This window comes from Melospiza melodia, chromosome 21 (assembly GCF_035770615.1).
Source record: "Melospiza melodia melodia isolate bMelMel2 chromosome 21, bMelMel2.pri, whole genome shotgun sequence".
NCBI classification, from domain to species: domain Eukaryota; kingdom Metazoa; phylum Chordata; class Aves; order Passeriformes; family Passerellidae; genus Melospiza; species Melospiza melodia.
The window spans coordinates 9,110,446-9,137,053 of NC_086214.1; the positions used below are offsets into that span (position 1 = coordinate 9,110,446).

Genomic DNA, 26,608 nt, shown 5'->3' on the forward strand with positions numbered 1-26,608 from the left:
TCAAAGCTGCTGCAGCATTTCCTGGCTAATGCAGGAGATTGTTCACTGTCCCAAATCCTGGCCTGTCGCAGACATCTTTTTATGAAAATCATATGCTTGGGATTTTTCTTTCTGAGAAGCTGAGAGGCCTCAGGAACAAACTGTAAACAATGGTTATCTGCTGCTGTGGAATGCAACAGGCGCATCTGTGATTGGCCCATCTTGGATGTTTATAATTAATGGCCAATCCCAGCCCAGTTACCTTGGACTCTCTGTCTGAGACACAAACCTTTTTTATTAATTCCTTTCTATTCTTAGCTTAGCTAGCCTTCTGAGATGAAACTTTTCCTTCTATTCTTTTTAGTATAGTTTTAATGTAATGTATATCATAAAATATTAAATCAAGCCTTCTGAACATGGAGTCAACATTCTTGTCCCTTCCCTCACCTGAAAACCCCTGTGAACACCATCACACTGGCCCATGCCCCCTCCCCAGCTCTGGGACCATGACAGCATCTGCCTCATCATTCTGGCATTTCTGACAGCTTCACACACCAGGTTTCTGCAGACAGCTCAGGAATTGTGTGTACCAGCCAATATTCTGCAAACATCTCGTGCCAGACTGGGCTGGCAGAGAATGGACACAGCCCAAGGCACCCAGGCAAGGCAGGGCAGCCCTGCAGAGCACTCCTGTCCCTCTCCACAGGCAGCTGCCATCCCCCTGTGTGCTCAGCCTGCTGCAGATGTGTGCAGAGCAGATTTGGGTGTTTGTTCTCCAAAGCTGCCTTGTTAATGCTGGAGGAATATTGACACAGCGCTCCCTTGGAAGCAAGTGGAAATTGAAGCTTTTTGTTGAACCCTGGTTTATTCTTTTAATCTCAGCTTTTAGAACAAGACATTTAACAACATTACCATTCATTTTTAAGTCACATGTCACAAGTTCAGCTGGGCTCCTGCTTCAGCTGCAGCTGAATGTTGTCTGCTTCCCCAGAAGTCCTCAGAGCGAAGATTTATGGAGAAGCAGACACTTAAACACACACAAAGCCAGAAAATGCAAGTGGGCTTTACTAATGAGGCAGGCACTTTGCTGCATGCACCTCTCTCCACCAGAAACAAGTCCCACTCTAGCAGACACCAACAGCATCTTTTGTCTTTGTCTAATTTGGGAGCTGTGCTGCACACAAGTGGAAAGGCAGTTAATGTATGCACAGTTTGCTCGAGCAGAAAATGCTTGATCTGGTCAGGGACTGGAAGAACAGAAGCTTTGCATTCCAAACAAAGGATTCCCCCAGGAATGGGAGGTACTTGAAGATGTCCACTTGTGCATCTGGAATTAAAAGCTGAGATTTCTCACAGAGAAATGCAAATCAATTAAGTGAACCAAGAAATGTTTGGGGAGGAGAAGGAAAATACTTGGCAGGCAAACATTGAAACGTTAAGCAGCTCTGTGGGAGTCATGTCCCAGGGACTGGACCAAAACCATAATTAGTCTGTTGTGGAGATAAACACCAAGCTTGTGTTCTGTTTTCTCATCCCAAACACCTCCTGGGCACTTGCTGCCTCACATCCTTCCTCCAGCAGCAAAGCTGAAACACCTGGGGGAGGAAGGGTTTCAGCAAAGTGTGAAGAGTCCTTTCCAAAGTGCACAGGCAATAAACAACATTTCCTCTGGCTTTGCACTGCTCCCAGCCACACTGGGGGCACCTGTGGCATTCCCAGCTGATGGCATTCCCTGCCTGGGAGCTGGATGGCAGCTCTGGATCCACAGTGCCTTGTCCCTCACAGGTGGCAGCAGCCAGAGCTGCCCAAGTGTCCCCACAGAGGTAAAAAGGCCACCAGTCCCACCAGGCTGGCAAGGAAATGAAGGGCTTCAAATGTAGATCACATCTGAGTCATGCTGCTGAACCTGCAGGCAAATCAAAGAGGGAGAATTAGTGCTGGGGCTGAAAGTAAATCCCTTTGCTCTGAGTCTTCCTCTCCTCCCACTCTGGAGCCTTTTGCAAGATGCTCTGCAATAGTTTTTTCTTCCTTCTTTAAACAAATTTGCCTCACCCCTGAGTTTAATCTTAAAAGTTGTTTCTGTTGCTGCTCCCTCAGCTGCTGGTGCACTCAGCTGTGTCCTTTAGTTCTAAGCACACCAACCCTGAAGGAGTTATTGAATGCTATATTCAGGAGCTTTTAATTGATCCTAAACCCCTCCAGTTTTGTTCAGCTAAACCACAACAAATCCATCAGGCTTTCCCCATTCCCAACACCTTGCCCAATTAGCATTGCCCACAGACAGCTGATTTCCTTCCCGCTGCTCCCGAGCACATTTCCTTCCAGCTCTTCCTCATTCCCCAGCCCAGTGACATTTCAAAGCAGGTTGTTTTCTCCTGCCACCCAGCTCATTGCTCTTCATGCCTCTTTGACAGGGAGCACATGGAAGAGAACTGAGCTGTTGGGAGCCTGGGGATTTATTGGTCTCTTCCTCCCTGCCTTTTAAAAGTAGGAGACAGGCACAGTATGTTTTAAGCTCTCTATACCTGGGAGCACATTTCTCATTTCCAAGTCTGGCTGGTACAAATAAAATTTAACACAGATCCTCCTACTGTGTACAGACATCTCTGCTTCATTTACCAAGGCTTACAGCTTTGCACTCCAGCTTAGATCAGAAGTGAGAAAAAACAGGCAGCCTCGAGTTATAAACATTCCCAAATGATGTGCCAGCACCAGGGGCTCCAAAATCCTGCAAAATCCTCGTCAGCTGTGAGGCTGGGACAGAGCAGGACAAACCAGCCACCCTCTCTGAACTCCCGACTTTTAGGCAACATTTAGGAATTTATTTATGAATCTGATTACCTTTATGATCTGTTTTCTGGTTCCTGTGCCCACACTGTTGGCAGCCAGGGAATTGGCTTGGGAAGATGACTTTTCCACTGGCACCATGTGCTGAATTTTGTTGGTGCAGGGCCAGCTGCTTGCAGTGTTTAACAAGTAAGCAGGGAAAGGTCTTTGAAAATTTACATCCACTGCATCTCCAGTTTCCAAGGTTTTCATCCATGATGGGGCCTTGAAAAGAACGGAGCACATGGAAATTTAATGCCCTCTCTATATCAACACTCATCAAGCCAAAAAGAACATCAGATGAGTAGTCAGAAAATAAAGACCATCTTTCCTCATCATTTTTCAAGCCTCCCTTCTGTCTCTAAAAAACCATTGACTCAGAGCCATTTTTGCTACATGAGGAACAACCTGCAGACAAAGCCAGCCCTATTCCTGCCCTGCTGCAGGAAGAAGCCAAAGAGTTTATTTAAATAAAAAGCAACTTATGACAAAAATCTGGGTCTAGTTCCTCATTGCCTTCAAAAAAAAAAAAATACACCAAGGCTTTTATGACTTTCAGCAACCACAAAGCACATGAATGAGAATGTGAAGCAAACTGTAAAAAACCACATTTAAATGTGTTAGTCACAACAATTTCATTTGCTCCAAGACCTTAAACCCTGATTGTGATTTCATAATCATAAAAATGAGATTATTCTTTTTTGCTGATGCTTCTGGTGTATTCAGTGCAGGAAAAAAGGCCTTAAGATTTTGTTTTGACAATCATTTTCCTCTAGAAGTGCTCATGATTCTAATATTTTATCATCAAGGGTAGTGAAGCTTAGACTGGAATAGAGCAGCTCCCTTTGGCACACCCACACTGTTCCATTTTGGGGTTCATGCTGGAGAAAGGGGCAGGGATTTGGGGTTCTTACACTTCCCAAGGAGCGATCCAAGGAGCCCAGGACTTCATTCCAGTGACTGTAAAGCCCAGCCTGTTTTTCCTCCAGCTTCAGAGCATGAATTTCAGATTTCAGTTCTTTCAGCCGATCTTCGAATTTCCTGCTGTTTTCTAAGTAGTCCAGCCTGAGCCCACACATTGGAGGCAAAAGGTTTAGGGTGGCACAATTCAATCAAGAACAGGTGTTTGTGGAAGGAGGAGAGTTGGTTTTTGTTTAATTTTACCTTTTATAAGTAAAATGAACTCTGGCAATGCCAGCCTGGCTCCCCTGACCCAGTGACAAGTTCATTTCTTTCCTTTTTGCTTCCTAACTTTGCACCAAGCATTTCCTTCCAGATTTAGGGATGGCTGATGGATCAGCCCCCAGCAATTCCACCCTTTAGCACTAGAGGGAAACTTCTACATGCTGTTAGTTCAGCAAGGTGCTTTGTCCCTCCCCAAGACAGAAGGTTCTGGATTTATTTATGGCTTGATGCCACCAAAAAACCCTTCCCCTGTGTGAAAAGCCAGTGTGACACAGACATCAGCTCAGTAAAAGGCCTCCAGCCACATGCACATCCCAAATTATTTTAAAATTAACTGATGTCCAAAGATTTCATTGCCTTTCTCATCCATTTGCACCACAGGCATGCTGATACCTCTCTCTCTCTATCTCAAAGGAGAGTCTCTTGAGGTCAATGTCCTTCAAATCCAGCTTGATGGAGCCTTTGTCAAAGTTGGCATCTCTGCTGTCACCTGGGGAGTACTGGGGGTACTTGGCCATGTGCTGGAAGAGGCAACACAAGCACTGTCAGTCAGATCTGATGGATTTGGGATTTCTCTCCTCAGTTTTTCAAGAGTGCCATGTTGAGCTATTTTCTGAGACACACAGAGCAGATGTTCCTGCAGCCCTTCCCTTGCACCCAGCTGAAGTCTACAACCCACAGATCCAAGAGCAGAGATTTATTATCCTGGCTGCAGTGCTTCTATTTCAGCAGAGAATGAAAACCCAGCCTCAGCAGGGCTGGGACAGAAGAGAGAGTTGGGGCACAGACTTTCAGCACTGCCTTCTTGCAGGGGATAACTTCACCTGCTTCACATCCTGGATGTGCCAGGACGACACAGCTGGCTCAGCACAACCCTGTCCACAAAAACTGCCTGGCTGAGTGGCACCATGAGTTAGGCATGAAGGCAAGACAGCCTCTGCTCCCTAAGTGCATCACCAGTTTTGGTTTTAACTCTTGCCTTGCCTTTCTGACCACCCTGAATGAATCCAGCTCCCACCCTCACTGTTCTGCTTTTTCCACACCAGTTTGTTCCCCAGCTGGATGCAGCCATGCCACTACTCAGCTTGATGGGGGCTATAAAAATGCCATCAACACCTGACTATCCCTGAGGATGAAGTGGTGCCCAGAGGAGCAGAACTCACAGGATAATTAAGCCTGGTTATGTCTAAGAGCTTCTGCTTGGCTTTGCGTTCGGCCTCGCGGGCGTCGTGCAGGTCTTGCTTCAGGTGCTCTGCTTCCTTGGCTCTGCAAGAGAAACATCCTGAGGGCAATTCTGATGGTTTCCAACCAACACAGGGATTTCAGGGCTCACTGCCTTCCAGAGAAGTCCATTACTGTGTTATCTTTACACTAAGGTACTCATGGAGGATGCTCCTGACTGGGCACAGCAGGACAGACACAATCCTGCACATAGTGGCTGAATTACCATGATTTTCCTACTCCTAATTTCCATGGGCTCAGTCACAACCTGCTGATACAGATTCTCTCCAGGCCATCAGATCCTCCCTGAGTGGGGAGAGGTTGCTCTTTATTTTGGCAAGCTTCCTAAAGCAAGTAGAAGGATTTCTTAATAACAGGGTTAAAAATCCTCTGTCAACTCTGGCCTGCTCTGCACGTTCAGGGAACATGCAAACACTCCGAGCTGTTTATATTCCACATGAGTTTACCTGGCTTTACACTTCCTAAAGATCTGAAAGAGAAACAAGAGACCATTCACTTGGTACTAATGAATGAAAACAGCCTCATATCTCACAGGGTATAAGGAGTAAATTTAGACAGGGAGCCAGTGCTTATTTGATAACACTGAATAGAAGATGCTTCAGCATTCTGGATCTTTCTTGCTAAACATTCTCTTTCTTGTTAAACATCTCTTTCCTGCTAAATATTCTTGCCAAACAAGCTTTGCATCCGATCCTCTGTAAACCTGACCTGCAATCCAACAACAGCATCCAGGTGGAAAAAACACAGCCCAAGGAGGCTTAGTCCCTCTGAAGTGTCACTTCAGGAGTAAATTCCCCCTTCCTGGGCTGGGCTCTGGGGCAAGCAGCACTCCCTGCAGCCCAGCTGGGAGCACACAGAGCCGGGGAAGCAAAGCCCACCTCCTGTCTGACTCCTTCACCAGCTTCGCGGCGATCAGCTCCGCCTCGCGCATCTTCTGCTCCATCAGCCGCTTCTCCTCCTTGCTCTTCAGGGCTGTGATCTCCAGCCTCTGGCGCTCCTGCTCAGCCTCTGCAGCGTTCTGGGCCAGCAGCTTGGCCTCTTCTTCTGCAATCTGGGCTTTCTCAGCCAGCAGCTCTGCTGCTTCCTGGGATCGCAGCTGGGGAGAAAGAATTTTTCTTAACTTTTTTCTCCTTATCTAGAACCTCCATAATCACCCCTGCAGGCAGAAGACATCTTTTACCAAGTGATAAAATATTATTTCTTAAATGAAAACCAGACAATTTAAGGGTCTGATGTTCCTCCTCTGCTCCAGAATTTCCTGTGTCTCACCCCTACAAAGCAAAGGAGAAAAATCTTAGAGCTGGACAAAGCTGAAGCCAACCCCTTCAGCTGCCTCTTTCTCCCAATTTCAGCTCCAAGATTATTTCCTCTCCCCTCCTCTTAGCCTGAAGAGAGCACTGTGAGCCAAACACAGGGAATGGCTCACAGATTATGGCAGATCAGGCTTTTCCCAGGGATTCCTGCGTGCCCTTTCCACCAGTGATCAGAAACTTTCCAGCCTCGTCTGAGCTACAACTCCTGCTGTCAAAAAAAACCCTGCTTCCAACCCAAAAAACCCCATCAAGCACAAGAATATTCACCAGGGCCTCGTTGGCCTGCCTGGCTTCATCTTCCAGCTGGAAAAGGCGCCTCTCCAGCTCCTCTTTGGCTCTCTCAGCTTCTTCCCTGAGCTGCTTCTCCCTGGCCAGCCTCTGGTTCTCCATCTGGAAGCAGGAGAGCAATAGTTGGTGGGATGTTGTATTTTCAGGGACCACCAAGGAAAGGAGGAATGATGAATCTGACACCATGTTCTCAGAAGGCTAATTTATTATTATATTATATTATATTATATAGATATTTATAGAAGGTTAATAAGATAATAATGAAAACTTGTGACTCCTTCTAGAGTCCTGACACAGCTTGACAGCGATTGATCATTAAGTTAAAACAATTCACATGAAACCAATGAAACAACCACCTGTTGGTAAACAATTTATTATTTGCTATTGTAGGATTATGATTAATTATATTATTTATTATTGTATTTATTTAATTTTATATTATTATTTAGCACATTATTTATAATATAATTTATTCTTAGTATTTGTATTGTATTATATTATATTATATTATGTTCTATTATACTAAAGAATACAGGAAGGATACTGACAGAAGGCTAAAAGATACTAATGAAAACTTGTGACTCCTTGCAGAATCCCAACACAGCCTGACAGTGATTGATCATTAAGTTAAAACAATTGACATGAAACCAATCGACATAAAACAACCACCTGTTGGTAAACAATGTCCAAACACATTCCAAAGCAGCAAAACACAGGAAAAGCAAATCAGATAATTATTGTTTTCATTTTTCTCTGAGGCTTCTCAGCTTCCCAGGAGAAATCTTGGGCAAAGGGATTTTTCAGAAAATATGATGGTAACAGTGGGATTGCAGCAGAATCTCACCTGGGCCTGAGTGAAATGCACCAAATGGAGAAGGGGCTGCTCTCCAGCTCAGCAGAGATGCTGAAGCTCCCTGAACTTGGCAGCACCGAACACCCCAGCCAGGCACTCCTGGTTCTTTCAGGCTGCTGGGAGAGCCCTTGGATTGATCTGGTTTGATCCCGAATCTTTGGGATCATCTCTCCACACAAACACCTCTGACCTCCTCAGATGCCAGAGCTGTTCCCACATTCAGTCCTGCTGCACTTCCTCACCTCCCACACACACACACACACACTGGTGGAATACAGAGCTGCAATAATAACCACTGTCTTCAACAACGGAGGAGCAGGGAAATTCTACCTTTTTTCTAGCTTTTTCTTCCCTGGCTTGTGCTTTCATTTGCTGGATCTCTATGGAGTCCACTTTTCTCCTCCTCATAAATAGGTCGTGGTTTCCAATGCACAACTGGAAAATCTGGATGGGAAAGGCAAAGCAAATGGGGTTTGGATGGATTTGTGCCCCTGCCAGAGGGACAAAAGGCCCACACTGGCCTCACAGCACAATTCTGACTTCAGCACAAGTGCTGGCAGCTCCAAGAAAATCAGCACCCAGAGCAGGCTCACAGCCAGGCACACAATTCAGGTAAATTTGTAACAGGATAGAGATTCCTCCTGTCCCACGTCTCCCTCTGATCCTATTTTCCTGAATTACACAGGCTGAGATCCCAAGATCACCATTTTGTTCACAAACAATATTTCTCAGTCAGTATCACCAGGCTCAGCTTTAAAGCAGGAAAGCAGTTCACTCACCAGTTTGTTCACTTTGAGCTGAGAGGAGAAGAACTTGAAGACTTCTGCTTTTTTGTCAAGGGGTTTAATAGTTAACTACACGGGCAAAAGGAGAAAAAATAAAATAAAGGAAGCACAGTGAGGAGGAAAGAAGTTTAAAACTATTAAAACCAATGCAAACTTGAGCTCATCTCCACTTCTGTCAGGGAAAGCGGCGATTTATGCCACAAATAGGGGCAGAGTGATGTAAAACTGGTTTTGTTCATACAATCAGGCCCAGCTCAGTGCCAGTGTGGATGGGGATTTTCTTGATGCCACCTGTGCACTGTCCCCAGAGCTCTGAAACAAGCCCTGCTTATCAGGAGGACAGGACACAGCAGCAATCCCCAGAAGCAACTCCTAGAACCTGGCCTTAAAGCCAGGGAAATGTCAAACCTCTCAGAGCAGCAACAATTGAAGGGATAAACAAATTTGTCAAGGGCCTAAGGGCTTGTTCTTCAGAGCAGCAGGTCAAAGTTCTGCAGACTTCCTCACTTTTTCAGTCCCAAGCTGCTCCCAGAGGCCAGGCAGGGATTTCCTGCTGCCAGCTCAGTGCTTCACTCCATACCTTGTGCTCTGTTTGGCTACAGAACAAAATACGGCCCTTTTAATTTTTTTTTTTAAGGCCCTGTTTTCTGTTCCTCACAGGTTCCCTGGCATTTAATTCCTCTAATTCATTTACAAGGTAATTCCTGTGTAATTCCAGAGCATCTGAGTCACCAGGATCATGTCCTGGAGCTCCTTTCACCCTCTAGGTAATGACTGGCTGCCTTTTGAGGAGCAAGGCTGTGATGTGTCACTGAATAAAGTGAACCTTAAACACAAAATTTCCCCCCAGTAGGGAGTTAAAGCAGTTTATTCACACATCTCAGGGGCAGTTTGATGATATCAGAGACCAAAACTGTTTTGGAGACAGCAAACCTGCAGTCCCCTCTGATTTAATGGATATGAATCTAAAATCTCATCTCAATTTTAGATCTCAGTTTCTGTGGGCTGTTTTCCAAAAGCCCCACAGAAAATGGAACAGGCTGTGCTGTCCTTTGGCTGACAAATTCCAGGTATTCCAGCACCACTGTAGTTTCCGTGGGTTTGTTTTTTCTGATTATAGCCTTCCACACAGCCCATGATTTGGACTGAGAATAAATTTCCCTTCCTAGAAGCAAAAGCTGGGCTTCACAGCGAAATTGCAGTGCTGGGGAGTGAAATCATGTCCCAGCAAACTGGCAGAAGTCGGGCAGAAAACCATTAATACCTCCCTGCATGTCTGCTCTTGCCACTGGGCTCCAAAGCTCAGCTGCAAGGACTTCTGTGTGTGCAAGCAGCATTTAGGTTTTTGTGGATCATGGGATTCCTGCTGGGATAACTGAGGAAGGCAGGCACGGTGGCATTCATAATATCTGTCTTTTTCAGAGATCAACACATTTGTTTTGCAAAGGCCAAGCAGCAGGGAAGGAGCCAGAACAGAGTCAGAGCTCAGGGAACTGAGGTTCAGAGCTCATCTGCAAGGCAGGGCTGTTATTTTTAGTTTTGTAACAAAGCTCCCCAGGATTTTCCCCTTCTCCCCCAAAATTATTTCAACAGAGGAAGCTTTCAGCCTGTTCCAAGAATCCCAGTCCACACCCATGCCCATGGAAAAAGAATAATACATCAAAGCCATCATACCTCTTTCTCACTACAGGAAATGTTTCTGATAGAGCTCCACTCAAAGGATTTATTGGGGGAGAACCTGTTATTAATGCTGTAGATGTGAATACCTTTGGCATCAACTCCAAGCAGGAGATCTGTGTGGTTTTTGTTTTGCTAAAAAACAAGAGAGATGAGTAAATGGCATTTTTGGTCATAATGACATTAAACAACCACAGACAAGGAGCACCTCTTTTAATATATTGATATTTGCCTGTATTTAGGTAATTGGTATTTATATAAAATATTATGAGTGCTGTCACTGGAAGTATAAAACTCAGTCCTCTAGGCTGCTTATAGCAGCTCAAACTATTTCTCCTTCCTATTCCCTACCTGGAGTTACTCAAAACTTCTGTCAGGTTGTAAAATATTAATCTGAACTGTTTTATTCACCTGCTTATTTAGCAGGCAAGAAAACCAAGTCAGAACACAACCAGAAGTCAGGAGTCCCAGTTCCAAACTCCCTGGAGGACTTTAAAAGGACAGCACCATTATCTGCAGCCAGTAAAAACTGCTAAAAACTGCTAAAATAAGGCACTTACAGCAATTGGGAAATAATTGACACCATACATTTCCAAGTCTTGGGCAATTTTCAGATAGTTCATCTCAGCTTCATCCCTGGAGAATAAAGCCATGATTATGAAATGCCTTTCCAGCCTTTCTCTCCTGGCTGACTCTCCATTTCCCACTCAGAAAAGAACAGGCAATCTGACCCTTTGTACAAACTTAGTTTTGCCATCTTGCTCTCAATAATAGAAAAAAAAAAAAAAAGATAATAAAAACAGCATCTGGACAGAATAAAGAATAAAATAAAGAATAATAAGGAATAAAAGTTGCAACTATTTCAAAAGGTGACTCATGGCATGGATAGTGTAATCTTCATTAAAATTCATTAAAAGTCTTATCCTTGTGTTAGTTTTGCCACTCCATGTCTTGGAAAACCATCCTTCCATTGTTTTCCATGAATATATTTCTTTCAGGAAATAGAGTTCATTGAGAAATGAGTCTTGGACAGAGCTTTTGGCCAAGGCCAAGGAAGAGGGAGAATCTCTCCACCCACTTTTCTCCTCCCATCAAAGTAAATCAGTAAATCTTGAGGAAAATATTCAATAAAAATAATGCTAAAAAGCCTCCACAACAGAGAGAAACAGAAACCAAATATTAGGAAAAGCTGCCTCTGGGTGCTAACAGATCTTATTTATTGTTTAATTGGATTTCCAGACAGGCTGAATTACACTGAGAACAACAAATCCCATAAATAAAGAAATTTTCCAAGAAATGCAAAGGTTTCCTACCTGGCAATACCCCTGTGCTCTGCATACCAAGCTGTGATCTTCTCTTCCCACATCTCTGCTGTCAGCTGGTACTGCCTGAGCACCTGCAGGACAAGGAGGGAGCTTGGATCCCTGGGAAAATCCAAATTCCAGTTCTGCCTCTCCCAAGCAAAGTGAATGCAGAGGTGCAGCTCACAGCTTGGGCATTTTGCAGAGTTTTCAATTAATTTAACATTGATTAATGTTTTAAATGTTTTTAAATTAATCCCCAGCAATAGCTGCACTGCAAAAAGGAGATTGAAAAGTTTTGCACTGCAAAAAGGAGATTCAAAGATTTTGCACTGCAAAAAGAAGAGATTCAAACATTTTATACTGCAAAAAAGGAGATTCTAATATTTTGCACTGCAAAAGAGGAGATTCAAATATTTGCAAAAAAGGAGATTCAAATATTTGGTTTTGTATGAAATTAAGACTCACCCTTTTGGGCAGCAGCTCATCATGGGCTAGAAAGCCTGGCTCGTGGAAATTTGGGTCGTAGTCACCATACTGTCCCAAAAAAAGAAAAGTTATTTCAGTTTGTTAGAGGCAGAATGCTGAGGGAGTTGTTCCTTGCATAGTTTGAAGTGAAAGCTTAATGCAGATTTTATTTTGGTTCCCCTGCACACATCCCCTCATCTGAGCAGTCCATGGAAGAACCTTCCAGAGAGATTACACTAAAATGTTAGGACCAAATAAATCCCTTAAATTGCAGAAGCATGGAAAAAAATCCTTGTTGTGGCATTTAATATTGGGTTTTATTTTTTCCTAGCTGTGCTTGTACCTCCTACAATGACCAACTTTACCAGCAAATTTTAACCCTGCTGTGTTTTACACACCACCACGTAGATGTGTTGGGTTAAACCAGAAAAAAGTCAATTAAAAAAGAGATTTTCTATGCACAAACCTTGGCCTGAACAGCATAAGAAGCCAGTAAAACTGTAGCTTCTGGTGAGCAATAGATTTCCTCATCCAGGATCTGCTTCTTCACCTAAACCAACAGAAAAAGGGAACAAGTTCAAAGTCAGGACTTAAGTCAGGCTTGAAATGAAAGCAGACATGCCCAGACTAGAACTTGGCACCAGATACCACCTTTAGGAGTTAATAACAGCAACAAGAAATTGGCATTCAGGAACACAGGAAGCCTTTAGTTAGCATTGCATTTAACGAGACCAAAAATGCCAGTCAGCTCTCTGCACACACTAACATAAGGAGTCCTATAAAAGAAAATCCTATAAAACATCAATTTTATTGTCTGTGCTTCATTTCTTTTAACAATCCTTCTTTTTTTCTTTTTCCTGCCTTTGGAAAAGTCAGCTTTGCATCACATCAGCCATCAGATTTTAGGTTGGGAGAGAGCTCTGGAGGTCAGGTCCAAGCAGAGCAGACTCAGGGGCTGTGCAGCTGCCATAAAAAAATCCACAAGAAATGTTCTCCAGCTTTCCAGAATGAGAGAATAAAGGAGATCCTCAAAAGAGCAGCTGAATAATAAAGCACTTCATTTATTCATTTTCAATGGTCTAAGCACAATCAGACAATGCTAAAGAGTCTTTCAACATTCTTTTCATTTTAATAACCTGTGGTGCTACCAGGAGCAGAGGTGTTATAGTTTGTGAGGTGTTGTTTGATTTTAAATCAGTTGTGCAATTTCTGTTTGAAAACCTGAAGAGGGAAGGGGAAATTAATCTTCCCAAATCCTCCTCTCAGGTGTATTTAGCTTAGGAACAAGCACAACAAAATTTTGCATAGCTCACAGTCTTCAACATTTCCAAATGGAAAAATTACTTGAGCTAGCACAAGTTCTGTTTACAAACACATCTCTGTAGGTGCTGGGAACTGAAATGAGCCACCAAGAAAGTTTTTTGCTTTTAAATTTAGTCCCTGGTGAGCACAATCTGTGAGGCTGAGTTACAGTACAGGGAACATTCTTTCTAAGCTGTTAAAATGGAAAGAATGGAAAGATTTTTTCTTCCAATTTGGAAAGCTCCAGCTTTCACTCTCCAGAGTGCAAATCATGCTCCAGAATTCAGAACAATGTGGATAAATCCCCCATAAGCGTCTGGGTTGTTTTGTTTGTTTGTTTGTTTTTTCTGATCAGTTTTTACAAGGACTTTTTGTTGAACTTCATGAAGAAGCAATGAATTACCTCATCTTTAAGCAGACAATATTTAGCTTTAGTCATTGACATTTATTCAGGCATTTATGCCACATTAATTTGCAAACTCCTGAAGAGTCAGGAGAGCTGAAATCTTCAGGCATCCAGATGTCTGAACATGTTTTTCCTATTAGCATCCAGGTGTGAGCTGAAGTTCTTACACTCAGGAAACTTTGCAAGTTCCAATTTGTTTCAGCCTTGTTTTCCTACTTTGGAATGAGAAGAATTTGCTAATTGCATATCTGCTAGCTAAGGCAGGTTCAAGCAGAAAAGGAAAAAAAAAAAAAAAAAAAAAAGTGGAAAAATCAGGATTAAAAGAGTTCTGCTGTCCTCATTCCTTTCCAAAATTAGCTGAAGAAATAAATTGCCAAGTGGTTGAAGGTTCTGGATGAGGTTCTGGTGGGTTTGTGAACCCTCACAGCTGCAGCATTTCCCCAATATTTCATCAGCACATCCTCCTCAAGGAACAAGGGGATTTACTGGGTTTATTTCCAGCTGCAGACTGAATTTATCCCAGCTACCTGCACAGACTCATCCTGCTGGAACAAAGCAACACTCCAGGGCCTGAAACTTCCAGAGGGATTCCAGAGCAACTCAGAAGAGAAGCTGGATGTCCCAGATATGGGAACTGACCATCCCAAACTCAGCTTTTCCTGGCTGATCCATCTTTATTTTTGATAAAGCTCCAAGAATTTGCTCCTTCATCTGCTTTTTGAATGGAGCTCAAATGGTGTTTGCTGCTCTGCTCCTCTCAAACCTTGCCATGTGAACGAACCTGGATTGCAGAATGCCTATCAAATTCCATGATCTTTTATCCCTACAATCCAAAATGAAGGTTTAGGGAGTCCTTGTTTTCTAGAGGTTTTGCTCTCCAGCACAAAATTTCTCTAAAATCCTCGCAGTTCTTCCAGCAGTTCCAGCTTCGGAAGGAATTTTTAAATCCCAGCTTTGCATGGAATTTTAATTTTTTTAACACATATTAAAGAGCAAAACAAGCCTGGAATATTCAGGTTTGGAATTATCCCCCAAACTGCTGGGTGTTGTCACAAAAAACCTGCAGAAGATGAAACATTCAGCTTACCTGGACACAAACCCACAGCAGGCAGGAGAAATGTTTGTATTTCATAAAAATAATGTCTACAAAGTTCTTGATACAGCTGAAGCAAGCAAAATTATCCTGAGCAGCCAACAAGATCAAAGACAATGCAAAAGGACTGGGGGAAATACAGAAGGAATTCATGGTTCAAAACTTTTCCTGACCTGAAGGAAGAATAAATGCTGGGTAATTTCCTGTAAGAGCTCCTCTTCTACCTTCTCTGGGTAGAATTTAGCCAAAAAATGAAAGCTAATGGGATCTTCTTTGGGGATTTCTTGATCTAAAACCTGTTTACAGATAAAATAAAATCAGCAGCAAAAAGGATACATGAGTGTCTGAAGATAATATTCCCAAGGAAAATCAGAAAGCTGCCAATAATCCACTTAAAGCCTCCCCATAATTTAGAGGGAAGGGTAATTCTGAGCTTTAATCTAACAGCAATCAGTGGTGATTAGTGTGGGATGCTGCAGGTCAAATGGGATAGAAGCAATCAGAGCAAATAATCCTATTTTCACCTTAAAGAAAGCCACCATGTCAAATTCTGAGTTGTCATGGAACCCATCCCTTTAGCTCCCACGCTCCAGAAAGTCAATATTTATAGAAGTAAATAATTAATTGCCACCCATGTTGTCTCCTGTACCTTTTTGTCCATCTTTAACCAGGTGCACATTCCTTTAATTGTGTACTGCAGGCCAAAGAACCAGGTCTCCCTTAAACCAAGGGCTCGGCACACCAGGTCAAACAAATCCTTTCCCTTCCACTTCATCTGAGAGAGAGAGAAAAATCAAGAAAAACATGTATATCCTAAATGAATTTGCTCCATTTGAGCCTTTTCTCCTATGAAATCTTATTTCATCTTTAGGTTTTTAATGAAATATTCTTGCTGCTGTGTCAGAGTTGCTGTGTTCCCCCTCCTCTCCCTCTCCAGACACATCCAGAGAGCAGCTGGAGTCATTTCCCCACCAAGCACTTGAGGGAATGAGGATTGTATTATTGATTCCCTGGGATGTGGCAAGTCTTTATTAATAATTTGTCCAAAATTTTCACTCAATGCTTCGTACAAATTTGAGAGACTGAGAGAAAGCCAGGGGGAAATCAAATCAGGGCACGGGGTAGGAATGCTGAACAATGAGAACAGATCCACCTTTCACACCCCTCAGGTATTTCAGTGGCACCAGGCCAAGCCTTTATCCTGCTCTGATTTAAATGAGTCTTCTTCAATATTTTCATTTCAATTTAGCAGCCACAGCGAGCAAACTTTCATTCAAGGTCCCAAATCCACACAAGTCTGATGCCTTGTTCCCCTCACCAAAGGGGCTGCTCCTCTGTTTCACCACAGCTCAGAAAGATGATTTTAGCTAATTGCTAAAACTAAAAACTGAATGGCAAAAAAAAAAGAGGGAACTTTTAGGCAGTATTGGAGTGGAAAGCTGGAAATCATCCCAGCAAAAGAGCAGGGTCTGGGGAGAAAGGACAGGTAGCAAAGGAAGGAACACACTATTTGTTAACAAGGACTCTGAGCTCTAAATCAGATTTTCCAAATCCTTTATTTTCACAATCCTGCCTGCAAGTACTGCAGAGCAGTAAGTCATCCAAGATTAATCTATCCTGTTTCTGAAGGACCTAATAAATTACATTAAATGGCTCACAGAGCAGTCAGGTCTCACTAAAACTGCCAGTCCCACTGGAACTGAGTTTTCTAACTCCCCCAAACACCTCTGTGTCTTGTTTTGCTTTTGCTGGATGATTAGGAATTAATTAATCAGGGACAGTTCTGTCCCTTCAATAGTGCAGCCCAATTTATTTAGAAATTGATCATTTATTTTTCCCCAGCCATGATTTCCCTAATTAATTTATCAGCCATTATTAATAGAACTGCCAGCTTTTTCATCAATCCTTTTTTCTCTTCTGCCCAGAGATCCAAACACCAGGTAAAGAACTGGAGTTTATAAATGGAAAATTGCTCAACAAAAGTACCAGTTTATAAATTATTTTATCAACATCTTAGCACCGGCTCTGACCAGTTCATCCAAGCTGGATGTGTCTTAAATAACCGTGTCAGTTCCAAAAAAAAAAAAATAATTTTATGGAGAAATAGGAATCCTTACAAACAATTGGAATGAAGAAAGCAGATTTAGTAATAATTCAGCTGTGTCAGTCAAATGGATTTCATGCAAACAGCTTTAATTCTGAACAGAGTTAAGAGAAAAACACACCTGAGATTAAATAATCCATTATTTATAAAAATAACAGATCAGTTTTAAGACCAACCACGAGCTGATAATCTGAATTTTTTTCCGATTTCTTGCTAACACAAAGGGCACTCCCCAGCTGACACTCTCACCTCACAGCTGAACTCCATCTCAGCATCCACTGTTATAATTCTGACTTTAAAAGTCTTTGGTTGTTTCTTCTTCAGGCCTCTGATGGACATATTTTTCAGCTGATGAGGGCAGCCACACCTGAAATTAAACATTGAGGGATGGAAATTCAGCAGCATTTTCTTGGTTAGATTCCAAACCAGGATGAGTCCAAACATGCAGAATAAATTCACCGTTAGAGATGCATTTTTTGTGGTTAATAAGGATGTTGAAAGAAAAACCTTTTAAATTAGTTTGCTGCTTAAAGGAAGTTGCTCAGAAAAATGTTATTGCTGTCTTTTCTCAGGTTTTGGCTATTATAAATAAAATTCTTTCTCTGCAACATCTCCACTCAGTAGAAAATGCAGTTAAACTTTATTATTTCAAATCCAACACAATCCTTTCCCATCAGTTATGGCTCCTTCAGCAACTAAATTATTGGATTTCCTTACAACATGAGGTTTTAACTCCCTGAAATTATACAAATGCCAAGAATTTATGCAATAAAATTCAGCTGAATTTACCACATTCCCATGTGCTACTCACTCACGATGATAAAAGGTTTTTAGAACAAGAATTTTCCCAGTGAAGTTCTCGTGAAATTAATTTAATTTTGCAGAAGCTGACAGAAAATTCCATCAGAAATCTTCTACTCTAAATGTAATCACCTCCATGCCACCCAAAGAATTGAGGAGATGCTGCTTCCACAGGCACAAGAGTCTTGTGAAAACCAAATATTGAAATCTGGAGTTAAATGATGGTGTGAATCTGCTCCAGGCAGTTCTCAGGCATTTCTTTCTGAGCACAGGAAATCAGCCTGTAAAGGTTTTTGCTTCTTTTTACTTTATAAAATTAACAGGTCAGTCTTGCATAATGTAGTGAGAATCTGTGAACTGTACAGGGCAAGAGACTGAGGCATTCCTGGTTTTCTGCAACACAAAACTATTACAGTGTGGCAGAATTCCAACCTCCCCTTGAGGAATTCCAAAATAAAGCTCTAGCTGAAACTGAAAATTTCCATTTGCCTGCACCTTCCAGGATTTCATAAAATATTTTGCTCCTTTTTTCTTTTGCTGCTGAGCTCTAAATTGGCTTGCAAATGTATTGGTTTTTCCACTTACCCCACAAATTTTTGAGGGGTTAAACAGGAGGGGAAATAGATATAGAAGGTTGTTTTTTTTTGAGGTGAAACAGATATGGAAATTTTTCTTGAGGTGAAACAGGTATGGAATATTTTCTTTAGAGATTATAGGGAAGTAGAGGCAGGGAATAGATAAAATAGTTACCAAATCATAGGGATATCAGAGGCAGAGCTGAGAACAAGTGATGGAGACAACTCAGAGTGGGGAAGAGGAGCTCAGGAGGAAATTCATCCTTCTGACACCACTGGGGAGCTGGGGAGTCTCTCTGGCTCTGGTGGAGCTTCTCTGAAGTCTTTTTTGGGTTTGGGGCACCACTTCTGGAGCTGGGAAGACAACTGGAGTCCAAAGGAGAGGTCCCAGGGCTAGAAAACCATCTGTGGGGAGATGAAAGCACAGGTTAGAACAGAGAAAGGATGAGTGGTGAGGCATGGCTGCTCTTCAGGGCAAGGAATAATGGGGTTCATGAAGTTGCAGACTGAGGAAAATTCAAGAATAATCAGGATATTATGGCGCTGGAAAAGCACAGGGAGGCATTTTTCTTTCAGAACTTCCCCCCAGAACAATGTGACAGCATTGTCCTGGAGCCACCTAAACCCTCAAAGGACTTCTGGCAGTGGCCATGAGAGGCCACACCACCCAAAACCAGTGAAATGCACAATAAATAAAGAAGAGCACACCCAGAGCCCAAATCCCATCACCCCCACCGCACCTTTCTCCTCCAGGATTATATTTTAGAGTGAAAACCAAACTTTCCTCTATAATTTAGGCAGCTCAGTGCAGAGCTCAGGTCTTTTCTACTTAGCACAGCAAAGAGTTTTCAATTAAGAAAAAAGTGAATATTGAAAACCTCCAAAATGACCACAGCAATATTGACAGGGAGAGCATCATGTGAGGGCATCCAAACCAGCAGAAAATTATCACAGACATCTTCTGATCTTTAATCTGCAAAATTAAATTTTAACCTGTTGCATTCCAAAGATCTTTTCCATCAGGTTTTTTTTTCAAAACTGTAAATAATCATACCATACAGCATTTCTAGTCGGACAACCACAGACTTCTACACAAAAATTGAAATAGTTTGATTAGTTTCTAGAAGAAACATCAATGATTGAAAACTAAGGAGAAAAAAGCTTCATAATTCATTTATAATATGTAACCTGAAACAGCCAGCTGAGTTAAACGGGAACTTGGAGTTAAGGCCAGTACAGAACATTCTCAGAGTTTCATATGGAAAAGTCTGAACAGATAAAATTGAACAGCTGGAGAAAAATGTACTCATTTTCTCAAAATATGAGAAAAATACCAGAGCTTTTCATTTGGACTTTGAAGTTATTTCTTTTTTTCTTATATAACCAGGTTGAAATGACAATATAATTTGTTCAACATTTCCAATGGCATATTTTTTTTGTTCTTTCCAGAATTTTTATTCCATGGAAAAGTACATTCTGACTCACAGCAAAAAGACATTTTTGAATATCAAATTTTCCCCAGAAAAGTAAACTGCATTTTAATCAATAGCACTGGTAAAGAAATTGGAAAGGGTTTTCACGCTGAATAGCTGAAATGAATGTCAGATCCTGACAACAGAAGCAAGAGCACTTAGCAGACAAGATTTTAGAGAAATAACTTTTTCAAGTAAGAGAAATCTTGCTGAAAAAAAAAAAGACAAGGGAAAAAAAAGAAAAATAAGAAGGGTTTGCAATTTTTTTTTTTTGTGTAAATGTAAAAGCAATTCCTTCTAACAACAGGGAATCAAGTGCTCCAAGGCTCCTGACACCCAGCTCCAGTGATTTATTCCTGCAGGTGCCACAGGGAATCCAGAAGGAGCAAAGTGTGATGGATCAGAGCGTGAATGCAAAGCAGGGCAGGGAGATGAAAGATTCCTGCCCAACCAGAAGCTGGGAACAGAGAGCTCAGGAGCTGGGAATGGGAACGAGCACAGGGAGATGGAGTGATAAAAGCCTGGTGTGGTGAGGGGAACAGCAGGGCAGAGATGGGGAATAAAATGGGAAGGAACAAATGAGCCCAAAGACTCTGTGGGCGCCCAAGATGAAAGGAGGGACATCCAGCAGCTCTGGGTTTGAGTGTTCTCCCTGCTGGAGGATGAGAAAGCAGCAGCAAAGCGCGGGGGAAGAGCAGGAAGAACTGGCCAGGGTGGTGTGTCCCAGCACAGCCCTGCACTTTGATCCGTGTGGGGAGGCACCCACAGAGCACCCGGCACCCACTCACAGGCAGTGAGAGAGGGAAAAGCCAAACCAGCAGCACCACACACTCACCAGGCTCCAGAAATCCACCAGAACTCAGCGCCTTGCAGGCAAAAACCCCGAGCTGCCCAAGAGTTGAGAGTGCAATTTATGCTCAGTGAGTTTCGGGAGCAATTTGTGCTCAAGGTGAATGGATGGGTTTTGCAGAGCTCTCCACAGGGGTGTAAAACCTTCCCTTCAGGTGGCACTGGCTCTCAGTGACAGTCATGACCATCCATCACACTGGGGTGAAAAATCATGTTTTCACGCATACACACAAAACCCAGCAGCACCGTTTAAGGTGAGAACTCAGGTGCAGAGAGGCAAAGAATTAATGGTGATCAAGACCCCTCTTACACCTTCATAATGAATCAGCCTTGAAAGGATCAGCATGGTCCTTACGAACACAAAACCTTCGGGACAGCAACGAGGATTCAAGAGACAAGGCTCGGGAATGACTTAAGAGCCACCAGCAGAAGATGCTTGAAGCACCCCACTGCAAAATCACATTAGCACAGCCACTACTGCAGAGCTTGAAAGAGTGTCAGCGCTGAAATATTTACTGCAACTCCGAGTGGCGAATTCCCCTGACTCATTACGTTTCTCCCGGTTCCTGAATTTCCATACTCCGGCTCGGGAATGAATGCAAAGGATTTGAATGCAGACAGCACAGGCGAGCGAGCGTCGTGGGCTCCGCGCTGCTGTCGACTCACGCTCCTGCCTCTGCTCCCTGCCCCAGGAGCGATTTCAGCAAAGAATTCATTGTTTTAAAATGGGTCAGCAAGATAAAGGGTGGTTTTTTTTTACACCCCTCGCTCTTAAAAGAAGTTATCTAAAGTCACCAGTTGGATCAAGACTTACCTCACAGATGCTTTTTTTGAATGATGATAAGAAAGGGGGGGAAAAAATCCCTTTTAATCCAAAAACTGCGTATTTTCCCCGCAGACATCAATATGCAGCCCTCACAAGTTTTGCCACTGAGAATAAAATCCAAGAACAACTTTTCTACTTGATCCCCTTCCCTTTGTTTCCATGAACTGCAGCATGTTAGCGCCCTCTGAAAAATCAAAGGATTGCTTTCCCAGGTGATAGGAACTCTTTAACCATTTCCTGCCTGCACCAGGGCTCCTCCCCACTTCCCTGCTCTGTAATTCAAACAACCAGGCACTAAAATAAGAGAAACCCACGAGTTTTGGCTTGGATAGCTGTAAAAATTGATAATGAAGCGCTGAATAATTCCTTGGATGGTATCTGATCGAATTATTTCAATGGTGTTTCCTGTTCTGCCCGTATCAGCCACCTTAAGAAGGGAAACTGCCTGGAGTTGTGCTGTTAATTAAATATAATTCCCTACCTGTCCTCTTCCTGCCGTGAGAGATGATGGGACACCCAGAGCAAAAAGAGAACAAGGCTCTAAACTGGGCAGCAGCCAAAATACAAGCAGAAAGGGGTGAGTGAGTACATTTAAATTAAAAAAAAAAAAAAAAAAAAAAAAAAAAAAAAAAAAAAGTATGGTCTCAGCCTGAAGTCACCGGAAAAACCAGGAGCACGTTACCTCAAAGTCCAATAATTTTGCCATTATTCAGTTTCTAAGTGGTTTAGGGGTTTTTTGCTAACCCTCCATTTTATATATAGATTTACAGAAACTGAAATATCTGCCAGGTAATGGATATATATCCAGGTTATGGATAGCAAGGACAGGCCAGCTCTCACTCCATATCTACTATAATTATTCCAGATTTATATGCAATACCTTCAAGATTTGTCTCATGTCCATCACTTATCAGCAGGGGGAAGAGCACAGCATTTGTTGATGTGCAGAAATCTCAAAGTGGCTGCACTGAGAGTCAGCTCCATCCCCAAAATTCCATGTAAAGGATCCATCAGCACCCACAGCCTGCATTTGTTTGGAAGAGAAGGATCAGGGAAGAACCTCATCACCCCCCAGAATTACCTGAGGGGAGGTTGTGGTGAGGTAGGGTCATTTTTTTCTACTGCAGTGGGAAGACAAGAAAAACAGCTTTAAACTGAGATGGGAGATTCAGATTAGATATTAGGGTAAAGTATTTTCACTGTTTGGGTGGTCATGGGAATAGGTTGCCATGGTGGGGTTACCATCCCTGGAAATGTCTGGATTGAGTGCTGGGTGTGGGGTTCTGGTGGCAGTGCTGAATACACAGTTGGGACTTGACAATCAAAGCATCACAGAATATCCTGAGTTAGAAGGGACCCATCAGGAAGATCAAGTCCAACTCCAGACAGTGCACAGAACACAGACAGCGCATCCCACCACATATCAGAGTTCTTGAGCTCTGTCAGGTTTGGTGCCATCACCACTGCACCAAGGAGCCTATTCTAATGCTCCACCACACTCTGGGTGAAAAAACTTCCCCTGATATCCAACATAAACCTCCTCTGACTCAGCTCTAGCCATTTCCTCAAGCCTTGTAACACATGAGATGGAAGGGATCAGAACCTGCTCCACCTCTTCCCACCATGAGAATATTGAGGACCACAATGAGGTGCGACCTCAGGCTCATCATCTCCAAGCTGAACAAATGAGGTGATCTCAGCCACTCCCCCTTAAGGCTTCCCCTCCACCATCCTTAAAGCATTTTTGAAGAGTTCTTAAGGATCGTTTCCAACTTTAATCAATCTCTGCAGACATAACCACCACGCACATCCACCACACCGCTTCTGAGGGGACGGGGGCAGCCTGCGCCTTTAAATACCGCCGGTAAGCCCCGCCCCCTGAGGCCCCGCCCCCTGAGGCCCCGCCCAGGCCCCGCCCCTTCCCGCCGCGCGGCGCTTCCGTGCTCGGCGCCGCCCGTTCCGGGCCCGTCTCTTTAAGGCCCCCGAGGCGCGGCGGCGGCAGCGGCGGTGAGAGGGGACGGGGCTGCCCGGGGCTCGGGCTCGCTTCTGCGGGTTCCCCCCGTGCCGTAACTGCGCTCTGGGTGCTGTGTGACCCGCCCGGCTGAGCTCCGCTGCCTGCGCGGCCCTGCTGGCACGGAGGGGCCGGGGCAGGGCCTGGTGCGGAGCGCTGTGGGGAGATGCCGTGGGGGCGGGGGCTCAGGGCTCCTTCTCTTCAATTTCTTCTTTTTTCCCTGCCTAATGGTGCTCCGTGGGTATTACCAGTGCTGTACACGCCTGGCTGCGTGGGGTGTTTAGCCGTGGGGTGAAGAAGGGCCCCCCGTGCTGATTCCTTGCAGCCCTGAGCGCCCACAGCTGAGCCCGGCGTGGGAAAAGCAGCCCCCGAGTGTTTTCTGAAATGTTTCATCCTCTCGCTGTGTCCCTAAACTCTGCTTTTGATGTGTTGGGACATCAAAGCGAGTGTCTCACAAATTGGGGGGCATGGAGAGTTCACAGGTGTTGGTTGTGCTTAACCAATCTGAGCGGGAGAGAAAATGGTCATTAATCTCCATTAGTTTTAATATTGATTCAAGGCTTCTGGTGGCTTTTCCCCTGATTCTTGCAAGAGCGGTACAGAAAGCTCTCCCTAATTAAACCAAATAAGGTAATGGAATAGAATTTACTTGCAGGAAAGAGCTCAAAAGCAAACACATGTAGTATGGATCAGACAGCTCTTTGATGTGTCATTTATGGCTTGGGAAGCTCATTACCTTCCTTAGGTTCCATCAGCTCTGCTGATAATGAGAGGCACAGAAGCAAATGGCTTTGAACAAAAGCTGTAGGCTGCTCCCTTGTTTGGTGCACTCTGTCCTGATGAACAGGTTTCCAGCCCAAACAGCTGCTGGAGCTTGTGTAATTCATTATTAAATGAATAATTTCCACAGCTACATTTTTCTCTGTTGTGTTTGTGACAATTGGGATGATTTGTTTTTTGTGGGGTAAGGTCTCCTCCTTGTGCTATTCTGAACAGTTTTGCTGCTGTCCTGAAGGAACTCTTACTGATAACAAGGACATAGTGACATCCTTTCTGTATTGTCAAAATTGCAGTAATAAATGGAGTTTTGAGCTGTTCTTCCTACAAAATGACCTACTGAAACTGTTACTCTAAAATAAGGAAATTTTTGGTATAGATCATAAAGCATTTGTGTTTTTTACTTTGTTGCAATAACACATCTGCTCTCCTTGCTGCCAGGCACTGCATGACCATAACTGCACAATGTCTGTCCCACGTGGAGCTGTCCATGCAAAATGGATAGTGGGGAAAGTAATTGGGACCAAAATGCAGAAAACTGCCAAAGTGAGAGTGACAAGGCTCGTGCTGGATCCCTACTTGCTAAAGGTAACACCAGTGAACAACCTCTCCTGCCTGCTGGGTTTTGTGTTTTGTGCAGAAATGTTCTGCTGATTCAACTCTTAAAAGTTTTGATGACTCTTTACAAATCAAACTCCTCAAGGATCTGGCTGTGGGGATGACTGCAGAGGATGAAAAGCAGTGAGTGGTGAGGACTTACAAATTACCTGCTAAATGTATTTCTTTGAAGTGCCTTGTTAATGCACTTCATTTGATCTTTTTGGGAAGGTAAGCTTTTGTTGTTTCACGCTTAGATTGAATTTTTCATGTCGATGTGGAGCATGCTTTGGAGACTTGACAGTTTATTAGTCACTTGTACAATAAATTTTATAGCTGTGTTTTTCTGTATGTGTAATTGTAGCATTATTGTGATCTTGGATTTATCCCTTATGGATGCTCTTCAAACAAGAAGGTTAAAAATTGAATTTTCTCCATTTTAAATAGGGAAACAGTGGTACATAGAGGTAGAATAAATTGCTTTTGGTGACCAAAAGGTTAAGGATAGAGTCATTATTGGAAAATGGGTCTTGTGGAACCCATTTCAATATTTTATCCAGTAGAAGAACCTTTATTTATTTCTTAACCTAATTTATTTCGTAAAGGATTCTGAATTCTGCCATTCTAATAAGAAAAAAAAAATACTTTATGTGAAAAAAAATATTTCAGCTGGAAAACTCTCTCACATAAAAAACATCAAAATGCAGATTTCAGAGCTTTCTCTTCCCCATCTCCTTTCCTCCAGGCTCAGTTGGCAATCCTGGCAAGAGATTGGGAAGGGCAGTGCTGTGCTGTCTGTGGAGAACCTGTAGAGTGCACAGTTGCATTTCTCCTCATGATCCAAACTGAATCTCACTTTAAAACATACATAAAACTTCAGAGAAATTTATTTATTTGATAATAATTATATATATACCCATTGCATAATTTGAAATATAATACCAAGGTTTCTTTTCTTTTTTTATTTTTGTTCTTTTTACAGTTCTTTAACAAAAGAAAAACCTATTTTGCCCATGACCCACTGCAGCAGTGTGTTGTTGGAGACATTGTTCTTCTGAAAGCTCTGCCTGAGAGAAGGAGCAAACACGTGAAACACGAACTGGCTGAAATTGTGTTCAAGGTTGGCAATGTCATAGATCCCATCACAGGAAAGCCCTGTGCAGGAACCAGATTCCTGGAAAACCTGTCAGATTCAGAAAATCTCACCGAGGCAGACACCACCTATCTAAGTGAGAAACTTCAGGAACTTAAAGTTTGTTCAACAGACAAATAGTGGGGGAAGTATTTTAAGCAGAGGGCTTCCAGCTTTTGTGTCTCTCTGTCAGGGATGTTTGAGGCCCTGCTGTGATATGTTTAATGTTTCAGTGAAATTTGTAGTCAAAATAAATGTAGTTGCTTATGCAAAGAGATGTTGCAGATTGATGGGCACCTGGAGCTTTGGATGAAAATGCAGAGAAAAATGCAAGTTTAGTGTTGACACTTCATTTTGTTGCCTGTAGTTCTGCCCCAGTGACAGTTCCCAGAGGCAGCTGCCCTCCTGGAATGACCTCTCTGTGTTCAGACAAGACTGCACCTGTGTGATGTTTCATTTTGGTGGGAGGGTCATGATATCATTATATTATTTGGTTGTTCTGTATTTCAGGCAGTCTCTTGTGGTTTGTAGGGTTACTGGAGATGATGCTATTAAAGCTTTTGAAAGGAAGTGTAGAATTTTAAAACCAGCTGCATGCTTGTGTCCTTATTTCCTCTTCCAGTGCCTTCTGCCTTCCAAACTCTAACAAAAACACAGAACTTTGCCTTATAGTGGAAGAGAGGTGAGAAGCAAAGCTTTGGGCAGCTGAGTGAGGGTGGCTCTGTCCCTGTCCAAAGGCAGGATTT

General features: G+C 43.1%; 2 protein-coding genes across 2 annotated transcripts; one reads left to right on the top strand and one right to left on the bottom strand.

The window, feature by feature from the left end:
• Positions 1-825: 825 nt before the first annotated feature.
• LOC134427793 (merlin-like) lies at positions 826-21,537 on the bottom strand. Its single transcript, XM_063173897.1, has 19 exons — positions 21,334-21,537; positions 18,374-18,603; positions 17,072-17,189; positions 15,368-15,493; positions 14,892-15,014; positions 12,384-12,467; positions 11,918-11,986; positions 11,462-11,544; positions 10,709-10,784; positions 10,146-10,283; positions 8,466-8,540; positions 8,017-8,130; positions 6,813-6,935; positions 6,111-6,328; positions 5,154-5,256; positions 4,384-4,511; positions 3,720-3,870; positions 2,821-3,030; positions 826-1,885 (listed from the first exon to the last, which is right to left on the bottom strand). Exons 2-19 carry the CDS (start codon positions 18,379-18,381, stop codon positions 1,850-1,852), a joined length of 1,983 nt encoding a protein of 660 aa, XP_063029967.1. The 5' UTR covers positions 18,382-18,603; positions 21,334-21,537; the 3' UTR covers positions 826-1,849.
• A 1,736-nt stretch (positions 21,538-23,273) lies between these two features.
• On the top strand, positions 23,274-26,448 carry MRPS17 (mitochondrial ribosomal protein S17). The gene is made up of 3 exons (XM_063173793.1): positions 23,274-23,352; positions 24,575-24,721; positions 25,713-26,448. The coding sequence occupies exons 2-3, from the start codon at positions 24,599-24,601 to the stop codon at positions 26,001-26,003; spliced, it is 414 nt and encodes a 137-aa protein (XP_063029863.1). The 5' UTR covers positions 23,274-23,352; positions 24,575-24,598; the 3' UTR covers positions 26,004-26,448.
• The last annotated feature ends 160 nt before the right edge of the window (positions 26,449-26,608 follow it).

Coding starts and splice junctions, on each gene's coding strand:
- LOC134427793 (XM_063173897.1), bottom strand. Junction 5,257..6,110: donor GTGAAGGAGTCAGACAGGAG/GTGGGCTTTGCT, acceptor TTTCTCTTGCAG/AGCCAAGGAAGCAGAGCACC. Junction 1,886..2,820: donor CCAGAAAACAGATCATAAAG/GTAATCAGATTC, acceptor ATTTGCCTGCAG/GTTCAGCAGCATGACTCAGA.
- MRPS17 (XM_063173793.1), top strand. CDS start 24,599: ATGTCTGTCCCACGTGGAGCTGTCCATGCAAAATGGATAGTGGGGAAA. Junction 24,722..25,712: donor TGGATCCCTACTTGCTAAAG/GTAACACCAGTG, acceptor TTCTTTTTACAG/TTCTTTAACAAAAGAAAAAC.